Consider the following 23507-nt stretch of genomic DNA (forward strand, 5'->3'; position numbering starts at 1 on the left):
ACACATGGAATAATGAAAGAGCATGAAATTTTCAGGGACGAACATAAAATTATGTGTTGCAAGAACCTGGGAAGAAAGTAGAAGATGAAGCTTCAGTGGTAGATTACATAAAGGCCTTGTGTGACAGGCTATGTAATTTACATATTAGGGAACCAAGTGTTCCCAGTAATCAGAAAAACCAAACATTTTGAATTGATGTTAACATTCCAATGCTTTGTTGTTGTTGTTGCCATCATCACTATTACTCTGGATATTTGCAATATTTCTTTTAAGTGCTCTATTCATGCATAATAGTACACATAACTTCATTTAAGCATCCCCATACTATAAGTTAAGTCAAATATCTCTAGGAAGTATAAACTTGAGTATTAGCGTATTATTTCTAACTGAATTAAAATCTGTCTTTAATTTGGGGAGCTGGTGACTCTTTTTAAGAACTTACCAAAGATCTATACAAATGCAATTTTAAAAATATTATCCAGCTTTTAAGTTTTTAGTTTTAAAGATTTTTTTAAACACTATACTTAAGGTTTGAATAAGAACAAATTGTCTGTTTTTCTCAAGAACCTGGTTCTTCATGCTGATTGCAAATCCTATTTTCTATAAATGTTTCTATTTAATTTTTTCTTTTATTAGAGAAGTTATAGGTTTATAGAATAATCATGCATAAAATACGGGATTCTCATATACCACCTTATTATTAACATCTTGCATTGGTGTGGAACGTTTGTTACAATTGATGGTAGCACATTTTTATAATTGTTCTATTAAGTATAATATTATGCTTTAATGTAAAAATATATTTTAATAAAAAGATACTGATTTGATCAAGTTTACTCTTCTCTTATCAGGAACAAATAGTAACCTTGAAATTAATATATTTGATTGTGAATAACATAAAATTTTCTAAAAAGGACCCATGGCCATCTTATTAGGGGAAGAGTTTGAGGGTAGGAATCATTTGTTCTTGGAATTCAACTTCATTAAGAAGAATGGCTCACAATTGCCTTGAAAAATATCTAAATATGGTATCAAAAAGTTCTTTCAAATAAGAGAATTGGTTCTTTTCAATGTTTCCAGTCAATGAACTTTCAACAGTATCTGCTGTTTTTAAATGCTGCACCATTGTAAGAGCTAACAATAAAAAGCATTTCCTGCTTTACACCAAAAACTTTACATTCGAAATGTCCTGTGTGTTCTCTGATTTTTTTTTTTTACAGCTTGCCAGTATTTGCAGTGCTGAAATGTTTTAATTTAAATTTTCCTTCCTTTATATCTTTTAGTTTTCTCTGTTGCTGCTTTTTCTGTGACACAAGCCTTTCATTATAGTCACTCTTCTTTTTTCCTTCCCCACTTCTTTCTTTTCCTTTTTTAAAGCCATGAGAAGCCGATCCATTGGTGAATGTGCTCTGCCATCGGCCTATATACGCAGTGCTAAAAGTGCTCCTGTTCTGATCCATACTTCCAAACCCTTCTTGCCTGATATTGTTCTCACTCCCCTTTCTGATGAGCTTTCAGGTAGTGCCACCTCTGCTAATTTCTGCATCACCTTTATCACTTGTTAATCCTTCTGCTCTCAAATTTTGATTAATCAAATAAACTCTTCAAAGTTAATTTCTTTGGGGGAGGTGTGGGAAATTGGGAAAGTGATTAAGAAATCAGTATTTGAGTTATTTGAACTCTAATGTACATCCTTGCAGTTCACTCTGGAAGAGTTAAGTTTAGTGCTGTGCCAATGTCCAGTATTTTGGGTTGTAAATGGCCTCTTTTGTTTTTGTTTTTGTTTGATTTTCCTACCTCAGGTGGTTAAAAGAAAGTAGTAATGAATATTTATGTCATTATAGATGTCTTACAGGAGATAAGTTGGAAGATAATAATCAGAGACTTGACTTTCAATTTCTCATTATTTTGACTAATGCTATGGTAAATTTTGAATACAGTATTCTCCTTCATCTACAGTAATAGAATTAAACAAGATGGTTCAGTAATCCAGAAAAGTACATAATTAATACATAATTTAAAAGTTGCTTTGGAATAAATCTTTGTATTATGTTAGATTATGATAGTATATAGAATTCTAAGAATTTACTCAATTTTAAACCAAATAAAGAAACCCATATGTGAATCCCCAACTCCCAAGGAACCTCAAAGCCTGCTCAGCTTTCCAATTCTGTCTCAGGTCCTTGATCCTCAGTACTGGAATGGTCTCTTCTTTTATTAAGATTTAATGAATACATAATGAAATGCACAGATCTTTGTTAGTTCAATGAGTTTTTAGAATTTTACAAACTTTATTATCACCCCAACAAGGTGTTTTATTACCCCTTTTATTACCCCAAATTTTTGTATAAATAAAAACATACAGTGCATCTTCTATACTGAAGCAGGCTTTTGTGAGTACAGTTGCTATGCAAAATATGCTAGCTCAAAGAAACTTAGTTGTACATTATTAGGTTCTTTCCTTGTTTTTAGTAGTGTTTCTCTGAGATTGCCACTTTCGGTGAGGTTGCTGATTTTTTTTTTTGCCCCAAACAGCCTAACTGTACCCTTTCAGTTCCTAATAGACTGTAGACATGCAGAGGCAAAGTGCATTTTTTATTAATAGTGATATTTCAGGTAAAGTCCCATCTACCATCCCTATTCCCATTAAGATTTAAAGATTTATACCCAACAAAGGAGGGTGCATAATTGAGAGTTAAATATTTGTAGGAAGAAAGACACTCTTATGTTTGGTATTCTTTGGAAATATTGTAAATGAAAAACATTTGCTTTACTCACAATGTTTGACTGACTTATGAGACAATAAAACAAAATTATTGGAAGCAGTGTTTGTGTTTATAGTTCAGAATACCTTAATTGGGAAACTGTTAATTTGGAATATTCTTCATTGATGTTTTTTGATATATCTTTAAGTTTATTTTTGAAACCATAATATAATCACTTTATAATGAACATGGTAATTGATATTGCAGTTTAACTGATTAGTGACAATAATAAAAAGAAAATTTGGCCTCAAATCCAAACCTGTATGCTTAAGGATTTAATGTGTAAGTAAACAAAGTTTTACACTGTTAGAATTAGGCAACCTGAGTATTTTAAGCCATTAATGCAAAAAAAAAAGTAATTAGATTAGAAAACATATAGAGGGAATAATGTAAAATTTGATAGGAGAAAATTGCACAAATTTTGTAACATAGAATGCTTAGCTACAAATAATTAAAGAATATTAATTTGTTATCAGTGCCGCTTTTAAACACTATGTCCCTATGTAGGTAACAATGGTTTTAGTTGCTTACATCAGATTATAATATAATTATTTAAATTGGCAAACAAAGTAATGTCTATTCTTATAACTAAATTAGATATAGCTTAAAAGAAACACTGAATTAAAAAAATTTTTCTTAGGTGTATTTTTTGCTTCAAGTTATTTTTAATGGAATATGTTTACAATATTTAATGTAAACCACTTTTTGACACGCTTAGAAAAATTAAAATTAGTTTTTGCTGCTAATTCTTTAAAGTTTGGTTTGATCAAATACTCTAATGCTTTTTAAAAACTGTCAGGAAAATTTTATGTTTTTCTAAGAATTTAAAGGGTTTTACACAATTTCTAGTCTGCAACATAAATATTTTGGCAAATATGCATGTTCAGTGCCAAAATAATTTTAAAAGCTAAAATAAGCAAAGATGAGATTGTCTCCTTTGAAATGTTCTAAAGTAGTGCATTAGCCAAGATGAGTGTTCCTATTTTAGAATTCTTACTTTGTAGTAAGCATTTAATTCAGAAAGACAAGTTTTTATGATCTGATAGAACGGGTGATTTATGAAGAATGTTTAAAAAGAATTCTCTTCTTCTGAATGGCAGTTTTGTTTTCATTTCCTCCCTTTGGGGTAAAATGTCTTCTATCATAAATTTAAAGAGCTAGATATTGAGACATAAGTCACTAAATGAACTTTGTATCTGATTATCAAAATAGTGTTTATTTTAGAAAATGTAGATTATATGGAATAGTTTATTAAAATATACATAATCTCCCAACTCAATGATAATTTATTTTATTTTTTATTTTTATTTTTTGATAATTTATTGATAAGTTTGTAAATGCATTTGTAAATATAAAATGTAAAAACATAATTAGTGTTTTTGAATAAAAATTATTTTCCCCCAAGACAGCACTCATAGGACTTAAAATAGGCAAGGAACATATAATTCTAAATTAAAGGCAAAAGCCCTCCTTTCCTGAAAACTGACTTTGAATGAAGTCAGCATATTCTAGTAGATAACACTGTCCACAAGATGTTAATAGGTGTATAGAGAAAAAAGTTTAAGAGCCATGGTGCACATAAACATATTAAAGACACATAGAAGTCCAGTATTTGAAACAACAAACTATTTAATATTTCTTAAACTTATTTGATCATCAAGTATTCTAGAGCATTAAGGCTCCAGAGAGAACAAATTTGGGGAACACTGAAACAGCCTCATAATTTTTATTAGTATTATAAAAATTGGATAGGATTATTCTTAGACCAGTTTATGTAATAGAAATCTGAATTATTGGGTTGGGTATTGCCTCTGTGATTCTTGGAGGCAAATTGAAAGCCTGGAGTTCGTTTCTTCATGTGTTTAGTTAAAAAAAATAATAAAGGGAGGGAAGGACAAGAATCTTTATGAACAGATTTTTAAAAATAGTGCTACATATAAAATAGAAAATTACCACAGTCCTTGATCCTCAACCAAACAATTTATTTGCTTATGTTTTCTTCCAAGGTTTGGGCAAATTTTACTTTAGAATAGTTCAGTATGTACAGATAAAGGAAAATGGACTACATAACAAAAAAAAATGTTTTCATGGTTTTATATCTCTTCCTCATGTGTGAGCAGGCTTAAATGACCTTATAATAAAATATATCCTGGATATAGAACTGAAATCAGGAGTTGAGTTTTCTATTATTATTTCCTCAAAATAACAGTGATACCATTCATAAACAAAGACAGTCACTCTAGCTTTTGGTTGGATCTGGAAATTTTCAGAGGAATAGTTATCCATATTTATTCTTGAATAATTATGGGAGCAAAACTAATTTTAAAAAAAAATATACTAAGATGTTTAAGGATGGACCATCAGTTTTCAAATTATCCTATTTTGGTCTGGCTTTTTCTCCTCTAATATTCTTGGTTAGATGTCCATTCTTACTACATTGGTGTGAGCATGATGCTATATGACATAACTTTGAATAAGCTAAACTACTTGAATAGTTGAATATCCTTGAGTTTTTGTTTTTTATCTCTGGGGACTATATAACTGTAGTTAACGTCATTGGCATTAGGTCAGTGACACTAGTTCTTAACATCAGACTCAACTGTAACAATTGAAAAAATGCATATTCCCAGGCCCCTGCCTCAAATTTTGATATAATATGCTGGCGTTTTTTAAGCATCTAAATATCTTATTTAAAAGCTCTACAAGTAATTCTGATGTGTGAGCAAGCACATACTCCCTGTCTTCCCTCCCATCTGTCATTGAGAATTACTGCATTAGATTTGTAAGTGAACTTTTATAAATTCGTAGTACAGATTAGTAGTCTTCATTTTCCTGATAAATGTGCTAAAGAGAAACCAGAAATGTGACTCATCATTCTTAAGCAAATTAACTTTTACAGTTAAAAATTAAACCTTAATGAAAAAAGGATATAAAATAACTAAAGCATTTTGGGCAGCTGATCACTGTTAATGCTTTTGTAATTGATATTTTATTTATTAATTTCTAATCAAGTGCTGTGGGATCCGCACCCTGAAATTATGCTAAGAACTATGTTAAAACTCACAAACCCACTGTCTTCTAACCAGTTCTCAAAACTGCTGATTTGTTTGCCATTTTTTGTAGCAGTTAGACTCCAGTATATCTAGGCTGTAGAAGATATGATAGGGTGCTGGTACTACAGGAAGATCTCTTCTTATTAACAATAATTCACTGGTTGAATTGAGCAGAATATTTTCATCTTTGCACTTGGGTTTTCTGAATATCAAGTGAAGAAAGATGGTACCTCTCACTCCCCTATCATGTTTCTAAATTCTTCCTAATCAGGAAGATGATTTTCTCTTACAGGCAAATGTGCTGTTCTTTGTACAATTCAGGAATTTCTTTTACTGCTAATATGCAATAAAATATTAATCTTTCATAGTCTTACCACTTATAATCTGCTGGTACTATTGTAATTCCAAGTTACTTTTTTGCTAAAATAATTTATGTTGGTTGTTTTTAAAAGAAAATCTCAAGAAAAATTTAAAGCTAGGTTAAGCATCAGTACAACATCATAAATAAACCAATAATTTTCTTAACATAAAACATATATTGACTGTTTGTCTATTTTCCAGGATTTAAAAGTTAGAGAAATAATGTTAGAAGGATAAAAGAGTAGAAGAGAGTTTAGTGGTCTAAATGTTAAAATGATTTATTTTTAACTTCTCTGGACAACCATGTGGTTTTTGAGCTTACTCTGTTGCTTGTGAGTCTTTTCATATGATGTTAATGTCAATACTTTAGTTACTACATTGAATTACATACAAATTGAACATCTATTCTTAAGAAGATGTAGTTTTTACTAACTTGTATTAGTAACAAAATTTAAAAAGTAGATATTCTGTTACTTGCTTTAAAGGTACATTGCCATTATTGCCAAATAGGCAAAAATTTATAAAATTACGTAAGAGAATTACTTCCTTCATATAATTAAAGAGAAAAATCTTGAATTTCAGGGTGTCATCAATTTCTATGCAAATTAATATAAACTACTTTATGAATTCAGGAACTATAAAAATATTATTACTGGTACCTAAAGTTTGTGATTGACAGGAAAAAATAATTTAACCTTGGTAAAAGAGATTTTGGCACTGACAATATACATTAATTTAGAAATTATTAAACATTTCTTGTGGTATATTAGTATTCTAACTTAAGAGGGTTTTTTCCTGAGGAACTATCTTGATTGTTACTAATTAAATGTCACTAAATTTTTATATAAAAGACATGCTCTCCTTCTACCAGTATTCATTAAGCCCCTACTATATGACAAGCACTATTTCAAGCAATGGGATATTTGTGGTGAACAAGACAAAAATCCTCAAGAAACTTAATTCTAGTGGAAAGAAGTATTTTTCTTATACATTACAAGCTAATATTAGTTTATATCTGGACTAGCAAAGGAAACCCTTCTTAGAGACAGAATATTCAGGAAAAAAACTATTTTTTAAATCCAGACATAATTCTAACACTAATGCCAGACATTATTAAGGTAATCCAGAGATAAATCTTGACATTTTTAGAACTTTGTGTGCTTTTTATAGGAGTCTTTTTATCAAGGTTCAAAAGTTTTGTTTTGTTTTTAATTTATTAAAAACTTTCTCACCCTGTTCATTAAGTGGTTTATTAATACTTTAGATACTTAAAGGCTGCTGTTTCCAAGACTATTATAAGCAGCAGAATTAAGTTGTTTTGGAGCCCATTTTTTATTTAAAGCTGATAATATCATTATTTTCAGCAATCCAATACAAAATTTACCCATTGTTTTCCTCTGTGTAATTTACTAATATTTGTATTTGACTTAGTTTTGATTTGTAAGATTCTTAACTTTATAGAGGTGTAAATCACTTAGCTACTTCATAATTTCTTAGTAATACAATTTTTACCTAAAAACTTTTTGTTAAAAAATTAAATTATTTTGCAAATATGAAACATTATCAAAATGATTTAAGAGCATGGACTAATTTCTGTCTCATTTCATATCCAAGCTCCCCACTGTTGTAGCTATATAACCATGGCCTATTTCTTTAACAATATCTTCATTTGTAAAGTGGGGATAATAGTACCTACCTCATAGGGTTGTTGTAAGGATTAAATGACTTAATATATATAAGGTGCTTAGAACAGTGCCTGGCATATTTTAGCTATTATTCGTTCTTTTTCTCCTCAACAAAGTTGCTTAAGTAAATTTAAGTCATGATAAAGTAATTATGCTTAATTCATTTATTGGCTTTGATTTCCTGCCAGCTATTATTCTTTGATTTTATACAATCAGCATTATCATATGTCTGTGTGAGAACTGTTTAAAGTTTTAAAATTTAAAAATATATATTTAAATTTAAATTCAGCAGTACATTATTGATTGAAAAATATTCAGTTACATTTTTTAAAGCTCTTGCTCTCTTAAACATGCATGAAAGTTTTAGATTGTCTTAATGACAAAATTTTAGGAAAAAAGACCACTTAGGCTGACATTGGTGAATAAGTTTCTTGTTATGCAAGGTGAGGAACGGGGTTTGGGGAGAAATTCCTAAAAACAACACTTTACTATAGTCTTTACTGGCATGGAAAAATTATACAGTAGTCATAAAGCCATATATCTTCAGGAACATACTTGAATTTTGGCATTATACAGACCTCATTTAATCTGAATTCAATATGAAGTAGAACCTCTTGGCACACAGACAAGAAGGGTGATACTAATGAAATAGCAGAAGGACCAGCCTCCTTGCATCCATAACATGGATTCCAAGAACATATTGCATTCTATCCCCATTTTATAAATGAGGAAACTGATATTAGAATTTAGGGTAAGAAAATCTAAGTTTTATACCTAGCCCCATACATAAAGTACTTTGTGATCTTGGCCAAATCAATATTTTACCCTGAATCTGAATTTTCTCATTTTTCTTATTCAAGTATATTTCTATTACTCGTAACTATTGCATTACAAGCTTATTAAGTAACAACATATACCTTTTTGTCCTACTTTTTTCATGTTTTGGCTTCTGCAAATTTTTTTTTAGTTATTTCTAGGTAACTTGAAATGACTATGATGGATTCATCAGCATTGTATTTTACTGCTGCATTTCCTCTTTGAGTGTTTGTGCATACCTAACGTTAAATATTATTTAATATTTTGATTTTCAATTTCATAAACAGTTGTGAGGATTTGCCATATACATAACAATTAAGACAGCAAAAACATCCACAGTGGTATGGAACACTAAGCCTGCTTTTCAAACTTTCCGATGATAAATTTGAGAAAGTGACTTACCTCTTTAGGCCCCAGTTTCCTCATCTGTAATAGAATTGTCCATTTTGACTCCAAAATCTGTGCTTCTTGAAAAGAGATGTAAAAAGTCATTGGTACAGTTTTTAGGGTTCAATGGTTGTTTAATGGAAAGGATTGATGATAGGCAGTATGATTTCTTCGTAGTAGATTACAATGATCTTTGTGTCAAAAATGAAAAAAAATACAATTTAATTTTTTATCATGTATTGGTTTTATTTCATGGAGATTAATAGATTTAATACTACAATAGAATTTACTGAAATACATCAGAACAGTTTCCTGACAAAGAAAGAACTTTAGGGCAAGAGGGAGTTTTCCTTTTCTAATATGTGATCAAACAAGTAGGCAGGCTTTGAAGGAAAGAACATGCCTCTTGCCTGCTCAGGAAAGAAGCCTGGAGAATTTATGAGACCCTATAAAATAGGAAAACTGTAGGAGCCTATAGTGGGATATTTAGATCAGCTTTATGTATTAAGAGCTACGTTTCCTGTTTGGAACTTAAAATTTTAAGTAGGAAAAATTGAATAGCAACTTTGCATTGCTTGGTTTATTGGCACAGCTCTATTTTTAACTGCACTTCCAAGTGTTTCATCATCTCAGTGTCTGTTTCTATGCATGTTAACTTTTAAAAAATATATCCTGATAGTTTCCTAATTCATTGACACCTATATTGGCTTGTGCCCATCATTTTTTAAAAAACAGATTTGTGTTTTAATAATTTTTCTTTCATTAAGCTTGAAAAAAAAATCTCAGAATTTTTATTTTAAAGCATATATTTAGAATATGGTTGATATTATTATTTTTTATATTCATGTAGTTCCTACTCGACATAATTTTTCTCTTTTACAGATATTGATGATGCTCAAATACTTCCCCGCCCAACTAGAGTCCGACATTTTTCACAAAGTGAAGACACTGGAAATGAAGTTTTTGGTGCACTGAATGAGGAACCACCATTGCCTCGAAGTAGCAGCACTTCTGACATCTTGGAACCATTCTCTGTTGAACGAGCCAAAGGTGCAGTTCCTGTCATTGACAGTTCATCCCGTCATGCGCCAAGTTTGCAGAGTTCCACAGAGGCTTCTTCAATAACTAGATCCACTGAAAGCCACATCACTGATACTCATAGTAGAGAGTCTTCTCTGGAAGTTGGTGATAGCATATATGACCACCTTTGTCATTTAATAGGTCCAGTAGAACTTTCAGATTCAGCTTTTGAACAAATCCAGTACATTGACCTTGAAGGAGATGACAATCTTCTTTCCTCTCTGAAAGAATATCTTAAAGAAAACCCGGAAATTCATAGTAAAAATGAGATAGGTAAAGATGCAACATCTCAGGAAGTGATTATTGCAGTAAATAGGGATGAAGAATCCACCCTGTGTAAATTAGAATACATAGACCAGGAAATTAAGACAGAAAATATCACCCCTTTTGTTGGAACTCCTGAAAACACACAGTTTCAAAAAGAACCAGACTCACCTGTCTTCATGAGTAATACCATACCTAACCAGTTAGACGGTTTTATACAAACACAAGCTTCTGAAAAATGTAAGCAACTAAACAGTGATAAACTGTCATCGGCACCTAGTTCAGATAGTCCTTGTGATAAGGAAAAGAGGAAATACCTGTATAGACAAACAGCCACAGAATTAGATGCCTGTGTAGATATAACACTAGTTGAAAAGCTTAAGGGTGTGCAAATTAATGAAAAAATTACCCTCCCACATGTTACCCATGGCAGAAAAGCTGCACTAAAAGCACCCGTTAACCACAGAATGCCTCGTGTTATAAACACTAGCAAGCCTTCTCCAACTAAAAGGAGCTTGTCTGAAACAGTAACTCATCGAGCCAAAATCATGAAAATTGCTACTAAAAAACGAAATAGTGTTCATGTTACTTTTAGACCATCTACAGAGTCAGTTCAGTTTTTTAATCCTCTGGAAAACAAAGAGGCTCCATGGAAGATGAGACTACGGAAGCTCAGTGGCTTTAGTAATAGTAGCAATAGCAGCACTAGCAGCACCCATACCAGCAGCTGCAGTAGTGTTACAGAGCTAGTCAAACCTGGTGTGTACAGGCCTCTAGATACAATTAGCACAGCATCAGTGAGTAGTAAAACAATTAAGGAATCCACAGAGATTTCCACCACCACATTACAGAAAGAAGGAATTGGAAGTAATCAGTTAGGTAGCCGTAGTACTCTTAGGTCATCAAGTCATGAGGCAGGACTACAGCAGGGCTCCCTGGGTGGCGTTTATAAAACTGTTGTACATGCTCTTTCGAAGCCGAAGGCAAATGTTTCCCCACAGAGGCAGAACAGAATGCCACCAGAGGCTCCACTGAGGGATCTGTACAGTCATGTAATGGGCTATTTTGGAAGGAAAGCTGCAGGTGAGCACTAATAGTGTGCAGAGCGCAAAAGGAGAAAGACAGCATCAGTTTGGCTTAACGCAACTGAAGCAAGCTATCAGCAATCAAAAAGCTTTGGGATGGTCACTGCTTTCTCTCTGTTTGGTTATGCATGCGCCTTTTCCCAGCTGTATTTTTCCCAGCATAAAATGTTTATTTAAGTTACTAATTTCCCTCATAAGGCATTTAGTTAAACCTCTTTGCTGCTGAACAACAAGATAGGAAAGAGAAATATATAGGGAATTTTCAGTGACATTTTGAAGGCTACCTAAATCAAGCCTTTTTCTGTCTGAGTCTGTACATGAGCCTTGAAATTAAGTTTACTTGAGGCATTGGAAATCTTTCTTCCCTGCCCCATTAGAGTTTATATTTAAAAGGGCACTTAACTACTGTATTGAATTCAGTTTTTTTTACTGCTGATATATTTAATTTTTTCTTTAACACTATGTAAATAATAGAAATCAAGATCTTACTACCAACACCAACATTTTTAGTTACCTGTCTTAACATTGAAAAGGAAATTATTTCTTAATCTCAGAGTGGATTTAGTTACTTTTCATTTAAGCCATTTCCAGATATGTTGTAGGCTTTTCAGTTTTGCATTCCTTCATATAGAATGCATGTTACATCCATGAAACACTTATCATTACTTTCTTTTTTTTGAGATTTTAGATGTACATAAAGGTTTCATCATAACCAATCATGATTTAAATATGGAACCTCTATGGACAGATTACAGAAAGCAACATTATGGTAACTCTTTTCTCTTGTCTTGATTCAGAGTTAAAATAACTTTACAGATATAAAAAATTAACTTTCAGCAGTAAGGTAGGTTTTGATTTTATTTGTTTTAACCTGGTTTTGTTAGCATGATTAACAGAACGCTGTATAATGCATCTTGCATTGAGCCATTAATGCCACTTGAGGGCAGTATTTGACAGCTTAGCAAAGCCTGGCCAGAATATAAAGATAATGGTATTTCATAGTGAGCTTCTGATGAGTGAATTTTTTTTTTACACATTTTGCTTTGTGGTTCATTAGGAATATAAACAGTGTTTATATTTTCTTTTACCTTCAGAGAAATCAACTTTTCAACAGCATTAGAGTGAAATAAATAAATAACATCTTGTTTTCAATGTTAGTTTCTCAAATGTTAAATTCGTCTTATTAATGTACATCATAATGTATGCGATAGTCAGAAAAAGATCAAAATGATTTTTGTGGTTTTCTTTTTTTTTTTTTAAAGAAAAACTGTGAAAATAGACCACTTTTTTCTTAAGACATTAATTTATAAAATTAGACTTTATAGTGGAAAGAAACATTATATCAAAAACATAGAATTTTATATATAATTATCAAAATTCTAGGGTATTTGTGCCCCACTGAGATTTGCATAGATTCAAAGGATATGTTTGTTGCAAATATTCTTTGGGACAAAAAGAAATGATGAATTATTAAAGCTCTAAATAGAAGCATAGAGGCAGGAAGGAAGGTAAATATACCAGTTTCTTTATAGGCAATATTAACCTAACTTCAACTAGTGCTTATCTATAAGCTTTCTTGCTGTTTAAGGTTATACTGAAGATTGACTAACATCTGCTTAGTTAAATAAAGTAAATATCAATTTACTAATTTTTAAAATTAAATCTAAGAGGAGGGAAATTATTCATAAATGCATGTTTGGCAAATCATTGATATGGCATAGATACTTTGTTTTTGTTTTGTTGGTTTTTTTTTGTTTCAAATTTAGAAAATGCAGTTAAGTCTTTCCTCACTATATGTAGTTATTTATTTATTTTTAGTCAATAAAGAGGACACAAGCCCAAAACTGCCCCCTCTTAATAGTGATCTTGGCAGCAGCAATGCTAATGTTCCTGATCTGATGGATGAGTTTATAGCAGAACGACTTCGAAGTGGTAATGTTTCAGTAAGTTTTATTTTACTTTTACTTATTTGGTTTTAGGGAGGAGGGTAGAAAAATTAGAAGATATGTATGTGTGTTTGTGTGTGTGTGTGTGTGTATGGAAATTTTTAATCAAAAAAAACCCTCTCCAGAAATTTAACCCTTATTTTGAATTGATTGCTAAAGTTGTATTTTTATATTTTTCATCTAAGGACATAAAACAAGGAGGATTTAGTTTTGACTAAGGTGAAAGACTGGAATTATGTTTGTTCAACTACAAAGGTATAAGCCTAGTCCTCCCCTTTGTTTTCATCTGGTGCCACTTACGAGCCCACAGCAAGAAAGACATCATTGGAGATCTTCTAGCCCAACTTCCATAGTTTTGATAGTGCAAATATTACTTAATCACTCCAGATAATTTTGGAATAGGTTTTAAAGTTATCTTTATCTTGAAAATTGGGATTATGGCAAAATGAAAATACAGGCTATTTTATCCTTAATAAGGCTTAATTGTTAAGGAAGATGATAAATATACGTAGAAGTGATTTTTTTTATAATGGTTATAGTCCATTTAGATTTCAGCTTGTCTTTAGGGAAAGTCTATAACTGTGTTATTCACCTGCCTTCCTTTTTTTTTAGGTTATTTTTTTCTTTAGTGGGTAAAACTTATTATAGAATGCTCTCATGGTTCCTTTTCCCTCCCTCCCTCCCACTGTCTCTTTCTCCACTCAAATACTTTGCTTTTTCTACTGCCTTAACTTTGGTTAACTTCATGCTCCTGCTCCAGTAGTTATATAGGTCCTTCAGTGAATGCGGTTCCCCCCTCCTTCAGGCATTACATCTCAATATTTATTATGATGATTATCTTAGAAAAAAAGGTTTCAGATTTTTAATGAAAATTTCTTAAATTTTTAGACTGTCACAAGAAGAGGAAGTAGTCCAGGCAGCCTTGAAATTCCCAAAGACCTCCCTGATATTCTAAACAAACAGAACCAAATGCGCCCTATTGATGACCCAGGTGTGCCCTCAGAATGGACTTCTCCTGCCAGTGCAGGGAGCAGTGATCTTATCAGCTCAGATAGTCATTCGGATTCTTTCAGCGCTTTCCAGTATGATGGCCGAAAATTTGACAGCAAGTATCTTTTTCTATTTGAGCATTATGCCACTTGTCAGTTGTTTTCTGTTCAAGACTGAGTTATGGATCATATGGGCATGACCTTCCTCTCCTTTGTTACTTAGGACAAAGGTTCCCACACATTTTTATTTCATTTTTTTAGTTGAAATGCCAAAAAAAAGTTTTAGGAAATCTCTCAGGTTGAGACTGCTTTATTTTACCTAAATAAAGCATTTTAAAAAACAACAACAAAGATGAAAACTGTCTTTTCATAAAGTAAATAATGTTTATAAGGCCAAAAGTGTAAGAAGAGCGAAAAAATTTAGGATAAACTTGATGTCAGATAAAGGAGAATCATGGTTTTGGATTGACACTATTCCATGCACTCATGTTTGAAAACCACCGACCTAGTGTATTTCTACAGATACAGAACTAAACATTGCTCAGTTAAAGAAACTTGGTATAAAAGAATCTATGTACATAATGCATAATATAAATTATTTACAGAAGATTTTGCAGTTTTTTATTTTTCATACCAAATACAGATTTACAAACTTTCAGAATAATGTCACTTATATCAAATGCATATTTTCCTTAAAATGCTCCTTTGTATGGTATTGCTGCAAATTACACTCAGAGTAGAATTACTGGATAAATGCTATAGGACCCAGAAACTTTTCTGAATAATTGTCCCATGTTAAAGTGACATTAGTGATATTTGGCACTGTATCACTACCACATAGCTATTCTGCTATAATTCTCTAATACACTTGGCATGAGTGAAGGGCACTTAAATAAAAAGAAAGTCAAAACTTGAGTAACCGAGTTTGTGAAGGCATTGAAAAATTACTTTTCCTGCATCGTGGATTCTCACTCAATCAAACTAGGAATTTGATTAAGTGAAAGATAGTTTTTACCATATAATGTATCATTTATATATATACCTGTACTAAAAATTGTAAAAAGCCTTAAGTATATTACCAGCTATCAGAAGACATGAATAAGAATAGTGATAAAGTATCTTTTATCATTATTAAGAATAAGCTATGAGAAATTTTTAAATGTTTTTATTTAAATTTGTTAAAAATTTTAATGTTTCTAATTATGATCTTCAAAATATTAACATTACTTGCACTTAACTGAGTTGTATACAGATAAAATAGTGGGGGCAATGTTAACATTTGATCATTTTTTCTGAAGTAGCAGGATATCTATTTTGTCAATAATTTGTTTTGAGATTGGGACTCATATATACTAGAATTTCTTCTTCCCATAGATTTTGGTTTTGGAGCTGACACTGGGATTGCATCCTATACTGATATGGATTCAGTTTCTGGCCATCATCAGAGTGCTGAAGAACAGGAAGTGGCTAGTCTAACTACTCTTCACATAGACTCCGAAACAAGCAGTCTTAATCACCAAGCTTTCTCTGCGGATGTTGCAACGGTTACTGGTAAAGTTTTTTGAGCCAATGTATTTCTTTGTTGTTGTTGGTTTTTTAGGAGATAATGGAACTGAACCACTGAGCTACATCCGCTCTGTGGAATGTATTTGTTGAATGCATTTTTAAATCTTCAAAGGAATATGTTTAGAATATTGAGAGATTTTAAATATTACTATTCAAGTATTTGTTTACTCATCTTTGCAGAACAATAGAGGGAGAAAATTAAGAGTTCTTGGTCTGAGTCCATGTAGATAAACTTTAGAGGGATGGTTCTGTGAACTCCTAATAACTGTGCAAAATTTTGCATAATTAAACAATTGAGCATTTTCTATGACAATTTTTAAAAAGATAACTAGAAACAGTTAAGAGGTATTTCACCATACCTTTTTCATTGTAGTCTGTCAGCCTATATTTTTATAGATTTCTTTAATAAAAGTGTTTATTTTGGAAAACATAAAGCACACTGCCCAAGAAAACTCTTATTTTTCCAGTATGTGAATATTCTGCATGTATACTGTAAATTATGCTTTTCAAGAACTTTTTTACATGTGGCCAACACCCCACCACCACCACCTCCATAATTTGTCAAGTAAAGTCCAGGAAATTAAATATGTCAAATGCAGGGTCACATTATTGTAAAGTTAATGCAGTGACCAAAGAAGCCTGTGCAACTAAAATAGCCCATAGCTCTGGGAGTTCTACTGCATGATCCAAATTCACTCTGATTCCAGCTGCAGTTTGTCAGGTAGTTATCCATTCCAGCTTAAATATTAATGGTTGACTGGAACTTGCAAGACTGGGGCAGCAATTTCTGCATATCTGAATTAGTTTAAGCATATTTTCTCAGCCCAGCCTGACAGATGAAAGTGGGCCTGGAAGTACTACCTAGACAGAAATACATCTCCATTTTTACATCTTGTCTCCTCTTCATCTCTTCTCCAAGAGGACGAGTAAGAATTTTAATGTACCCCATTGCAGAATGGGGCTGAGTGAAGGGTAGGATCCAATTGTGTTAGATTAGCATTCCTATTATCACAGAATTTGAACTATTCAAAGAGAAATACTAGAGAAAATCATTATTTTGTAATAATCACCTTTTACTGTAGTTGTCTTCAAAAATAAATGTATATCAAAAGATATTAAACATTACTAGGCGGCGTACTTGGCCCAGTGGTTAGGGCATCCGTCTACCACATGGAGATCCGCAGTTCAAAGCCCGGACCTCCTTGACCCATGTGGAGCTGGTCCATGCGCAGTGCTGATGCACGCAAGGAGTGCCGTGCCACGCAGGGGTGTCCCCCATGTAGGGGAGCCCTACGCACAAGGAGTGCGCCCCATAAGGAGAGCCGCCCAGCGTGAAAGAAAGTGCAGCCTGCCCAGGAATGGTGCCGCACACACACAGAACTGACACAACAAGATGACGCAACAAAAAGAAACAGACTCCCATGCTGCTAACAACAACAGAAGCAGACAAAGAAGACGCAGCAAATAGACACAGAGAACAGACAACCGGGGTGGGGAGGGGAAGGGGAAGGGGAGAGAAATAAATAAATAAATAAATCTTTTAAAAAAAAACAAAACATTACTAGTAATCAGGGAAATGCAAATATAAACCATGAGATACCACTACACAGGAACAGAAGTGGCTCAAGTTAAAAATACTGACAATACCAAATGTTGAAAAGGGGGCAACTGAAAAGCTCATTCATTGTTAATGGGAATGAAAAATGGTATAGCCGCTTGTATTAGTCAACCAAAGGGGTGCTGATGTAAAATACCAGAAGTTTGTTTGCTTTTATTAGAGGGTGTTTATTTGGGGTAGGAGCTTACAGATACCAGGCCATAAAGCCTAAGTTACTTCCCTTACTAAAGTCTATTTCCACGTGATGGAACAAGATGGCCGCTGATGTCTGTGAGGGTTCAGACTTCCTGGATTCCTCTCTTCCCAGCTCTTGCTTCTCTCTGGACTCAAGTCCTGTTTTCTCCACAAGGCCAGTTGTAGACCATGAGGCTTTGCCCCTCTCCACACGGTCAACTGTAGACTGTCAGGCAAATGGCTCTGTCTTTCTCCCTGGGGTTTCTGCCATGTCTCTAAAGCCCTCTCTGTTCCTCTGTGTTCCTCTCCTGGCTCAGGTCCTCTCTTCCCAGGGTTTGTTTCTCTTTCCTCTGTGTGCTTTTTTCCTGGGGCCACAGCTCAAGACTCCAACATCAAACTCGAAATCAAAACTCCAACATCAAAATCTCCAACTCTGTCCTTTGCCATGTCTTTTATCCATGAGTCCCCACCCACTAAGGGCCCAGTCAAAGCTCAATCATAATTTAATCATACCCAGTACAGACCAGCTCACAAACATAATCCAGTATCTATTTTTGGAATTCACAACTATATCAAACTGCTACACTACTCTATAAAAATTAGACAGTATCTTATAAAATCAACATGCATTTACCATGGGACCATTCCTAGGTCCTAGGTCAAACAGTTGTATGTAAAAGTGTATAGCAGCATTATTCACAATAGGAAAAATGGAAAACAACCCAAATGTCCATCAACTGGGGGATGCGTAAATAAATTGTAGTATATTCATAGTATAGAATAATATTCAGCAATAAGATTTGAATATGAATACATGCAAAAACATAGCTTACTCTCAAAAACCTGCTAAGTGAAAGAAATCAAATATAAAAAATGATTGATATACTATATATTATTCCATATGTATGAAATTCTAGAAAAGACAAAACTATAGTGACAAAGCAGATTGAAGTTACTTAGGGTCGGGAGTCAGAATTGGGGATCAGCTGCCAATGGGCACAAATATGCTTTTTTAGGGTGATGGAAGTATTCTAAATTTTTACTGTGATGATGGTTACAGGGCTATGTACAACTGCCAGAATTCATTAAATGGTGAAATTTAAAAAGTACAGTTTTATTTTCTACTTAACACAAATTTTAATACTATCAAAACTCTACATTTTAGAGAGATTACTAAACTTGAAAGGGGTAGAATTTCCAGGTAGAAATAATAAAATGCCTCAGAGCTTTCCTCTGTGGCTTAGAGATCCACTGCATAACCCTCCTCAGCCTGAGACTCTAAAGAATCCCCACCATATGTATCTCTATCTTTATCTGCAGACCAGATATTCTTTTGAAGAAAGAATTTCCAAGTATCATGCACTCCAGTGAATTAGAGAGTTTTCTCATACAAGCCTTATTCTAGTTTTCTTTAAGGTATCAATCAGACTACTGTAATTTCAAAGATGACCTAATATAAAAGAGTGACCACACATTTTTTTCTTTTTTCTGTTTAGTCATAAAAAATAAAGTTACATAAAAGTTCTAAAAGTAAAACTTGATGTGCACAGAGAACTTTTAGGCCTATTTGCCTTTGTATGATTTTTGGATAATTTAATTTCTAAGAATTTTTAATATATATGTCACTTATATTTACTATCCTAGTGACTATTTCTAGGGTACTATGAAGTTTTATTAGGAATTCTAATTTTAATCACTGCCATTAATAATTGTGTAGAGGTATTATCTAAGAAGCTAAAGCAGTTATTGATGTACTTCTGTTTGAAAGACACAAGATTCAGTGAAGAGTATACCTCCATATACTCAATAGGCAAACTTAAGACTGTTTTCTAAAGGTGACGTTTGCATACGTTATCACACTATTAACTTTAACTAGGTGGTGAAATCTCCTACTTACCTGTAATATAAAAGATTTCAGAAACTAAAAAATCTGATATAGGAGGTAAGAAAAAGCATAAAACTATAGCAAAAGTTTTATTGCTTTAAAAAAAAATGCTCTTTTGGGAGTTGATGTGGCTCAAGTGGCTGAGTACCTGCTCTTTTCTTGGGATATCCTGGGTTCAGTTCCCAGTGCTTCCTAAAAACAAAAAAACAAACAACAAGCAAACAAAGGAAAAAACCGACTCAGGGGAGCTGATATGGATTAGTAGTTGAGCGCCCGCCAGCTTTCCACATATGAGGTCCCAGGTTCAATCCCCAGCCCCAGCACCTCAAAACAACAACAACAAAACTCTTTAAGAGGAAAAAGTCTGTAAATGAGCCAGTAGAAATTATTAATAAAATTAAAGTCAACAGTGATTCTCTACTAGCTAATCTTAATACCAAGTTATTTAAAATCTGAATTCATAAAAACATATTAGATTTTTATGGGTCAAGATAATATGTGGGTGGGGAAGTGGATGTGACTCAAGGGATTGAGCACCTGCCTCCCACATGGGAGGTCCCGGGTTTGGGTCCCATTGCCTTCTGAAAAAACAAAAACACACAAGTAAAATGAATGAGAAAAGAAACCAACTCAGGAAAGCCAATATGGCTCAGTGGTTGAGTGCCACCAGTTTCCCCATACGAGGTCCCAGGTTCATTCCCCAGTACCTCGAAAAAAAAAAAAAAGATAAAATAAAAATGAAAATAAGAATAAATTTGGATTAAAAGCATTTGATTTAAAGTGATACCTCTTTTGGCATATGCTTAAAGTTTTTTTATTAATATTAAGGAGATTATATTTCTTTATACTAATTATTTTCAGTATGCCCTCAGCAATTTGTTTGTGCTAATGTAGAGAATTCTTAGGTCTCCATAGCTTTCCTTTAACATGATTTTGTGCCATATCAGTTTATCCCAAATCTCGAAGGAACAGAAACTTAATACCTACCATGTATCCTAATGAAGCCTAAGTGGAATCATATAGTTATCATTCAGTACGGCATTCTTAGTTCCATATGTGTTTTTTAGGCATTTAATGTGTTATTTTAAAAATTGTATAAATAATATATGGAATGACACTTTTGCACAATGCAAATCATACAAATATGTATTTACATTGGGTTTTTTAATTAGAGAAATTTTATATTTACAGAAAGATCACGCAGAAAATACAGTTCCCGTGTGCACATACACACACACCATTATTAATACCTTGTGTTAGTGTGATATTTGTTACAACTGATGAAAGATATTATTATAATTGTACTTGTTAAAAAATTTCCTTTTAATTGTACTTTTAACTATAGTCCATGGTTTACAAAAGGGATCCCTGTTTGTGTTGTAGTCTCATAGCTTTTGTTGTTTTTTTTTAAAATTCTAGTAACATATATCCAACCTGAAATTTCCCCTTTTAACCTCATTCATATATAATTTAGTGCTGTTAATAGTGTTCACAATATGGTGCTACCTTCACTACCATCTACTACTAAAACTTTTCCATCATCCCGTTAAGAACCTCTGCACTATTTGAGCATTAACTCCCCATTGGCATCTGACTTATTTCACTAAACATGATGTCTTCATGGTTTATCCATGTTGTCACATGCATCAGAACGTCATTCCTTTTTATAGCTAAATATTTCATTGCATATGTATACCACATTTTGTTTATGCATTCATCTGTTGATGGACACTTGGGTTGCTTCCATCTTTTGGCAATTTTGAATAATACTGCTATGAACTTTGGTGTGCAAATATTTGTTCACGTCCCTGCTTTCAAATCTTCTGAGCATATATCTAGAAATGGGATTACCGGGTAATATGATAGTTCTGTGCTTAACTTTCTAAGGAATTGCCAAACTGTTTCTCATGGCAGCTGCAAGATTTTACATTTTCACCATCAATGAACAAGTTTTCCTATTTCTCCATATCCTCTCCAATACTTGTAATTTTTCATTTATTTAATGGTAGCCATTTTAGTAGGTATGAAATGAAAATGAAAATGCTCATTGTGGTTTTGATTTGTATTTCCCTAATGGCTAGTGATAATGAGCATCTTTTCCTGTGCTTTTTGGTCACTTGTATATCTTCTTTGGAGAAATGTCTTTTTAAGTCTGTTGCCCATTTTTTAATGGGTTGTTTGTCTTTTTGTTGTTGAGTTATAGGGTTTCTTTATATATTCTGGATATTGAACCCTTATCAGATATGTGGTTTCCAAATATTTTCTCTCCCCTTCCCCCTGTTGTCTGCTCTCTGTGTCCATTTGCTGTGTGTTCTTCTGTGTCTGCTTGTATTGTCACGCGGCACCAGGAAACTGCATCTCTTTTTGTTGCGTCCTCTTGCTTCATCATCTCTCCATGTGTGTGGTGCCACTCGTGGTTGGGTTGTGCCTTTTTCACATGGGGTGGGTCTCCTTGCGGGGTACACTCCTTGCGCGCAGCAGCACTGTGCATGGGCCAGCTTACTACACAGGTCAGAAGGTCCTGGGTATCGAACCCTGGAAGGCCCTCCATATGGTAGACAGACACTCTATCAGTTGAGCCACATCCACTTCCCTGCTTTCATTTTTAAGTCTAAGAAACCATTGCCTAAAATAAGGTCCTGAAGATGCTTCTCTTTATTTTCTTCTAGGAATTTTATAGTTCTGGTTCTTTTATTTAAGTCTTTGATCCATTTTAGTTGATTTTTGTATATAGTGTGAGATAGGGGTTTAACCTTCATGCTTTTGCATATGGACATAGTTTTCCCAGCACCATTTGTTGAAGACAGTTCTTTACTCATTGAGTGGTCATAACACCATGTCACTAATCAGTTGGCCATAAATGTGAGAGTTTATTTCTGAACTCTCTGAACTCTCACTTCAGTTCCATTGGTCTGTATGTCTGTCCTTGTCTAAGACCATGCTGTTTTGATTCCTGTTGTTTTGCAGTAAGTTTTAAGATAGGAAATTGTGTTCTCTGACTTTGTTGTTCCTTTTCTAGATGGCCTTGGCTATTCAGGGCCCTTCACTCTTCTCTATAAATTTGGTGATTTGTTTTTCCTTTTCTGCAAAGGAGGTTATTGGAATTTTGATTGGGATTGTGTGGAATCTGAAATCACTTTGGATAGAATTGACATCTTGACAGTTTTTAGTTGTCCAGTCCATGAACACAGAATGCCCTTCCATTTATTTAGGTCTTATTTGATTTCTTTTGGCAATGTTTTGTAGTTTTTGGTATATAAGTCCTTTGCTTCCTTGGTTAAATTTATTCCTAGATAGTTGATTCTTTTAACTGCTGTTGTAAATTGTATTTTTTTCTTGATTCCCTCCTCAGATTGCTTATTAGTGGTATATAGAAAACACTACTAAGTTTTGTGTGTTGATTGTATATACCCTCCCACCTTGTTGAATTCATTTATGAGCTCTAGTTACCTTGCTGTGAATTTTTAAGGATTTTCTGTACATAGGTTCATGACATTTGTAAATAGGAAAAGTTTTACTTCTTCCTTTCCAACTTGGATGACTTTTATTTCTTTTTCTTGCCTTACTTTTCTGGCTAGAACTTCTAGTACAATGCTGAATAACAGTGGTGACAGTAAGGCTCCTTGTCTTGTTCCTGATCTTAGAGGGAAAGCTTTCAGTCTTTCACCATTGAGTATAATGTTAGCTGTGGGTGTTTCATATACACCTTTTTTTTTTCTTTTTTTGTGTGTGTTTTTTTAAAGATTTATTTTTTGTTTATTTCTCTCCCCCCCCCCCCCCACCAATTGTCTGCTCTCTGTGTCCATTCACTGTGTGTTTTTCTGTGACCACTTC

At 33.2% G+C, this 23507-nt stretch overlaps 1 protein-coding gene across 7 annotated transcripts in view; it reads left to right on the forward strand.

The window, feature by feature from the left end:
- The window catches only part of RALGAPA1 (Ral GTPase activating protein catalytic subunit alpha 1), a 298344-nt gene that overhangs the window by 124146 nt on the left and 150691 nt on the right, over positions 1-23507 (forward strand). For 2 of the 7 annotated variants that reach the window (XM_071213980.1, XM_071213979.1), the window contains exons 17-21: positions 9949-10116; positions 12184-12264; positions 13314-13438; positions 14330-14546; positions 15805-15981. In XM_071213980.1, coding sequence (XP_071070081.1) covers positions 9949-10116; positions 12184-12264; positions 13314-13438; positions 14330-14546; positions 15805-15981 — 768 coding nt within the window. Of the gene's footprint in view, positions 1-1377; positions 1519-9948; positions 11494-12183; positions 12265-13313; positions 13439-14329; positions 14547-15804; positions 15982-23507 lie in introns of all 7 variants that reach the window. The other 5 variants (XM_071213981.1, XM_004449646.5, XM_071213978.1 and 2 more) reach the window with 4 other exon arrangements.

The sequence above is a fragment of the Dasypus novemcinctus genome, chromosome 3 (assembly GCF_030445035.2).
Source record: "Dasypus novemcinctus isolate mDasNov1 chromosome 3, mDasNov1.1.hap2, whole genome shotgun sequence".
Taxonomy (NCBI): domain Eukaryota; kingdom Metazoa; phylum Chordata; class Mammalia; order Cingulata; family Dasypodidae; genus Dasypus; species Dasypus novemcinctus.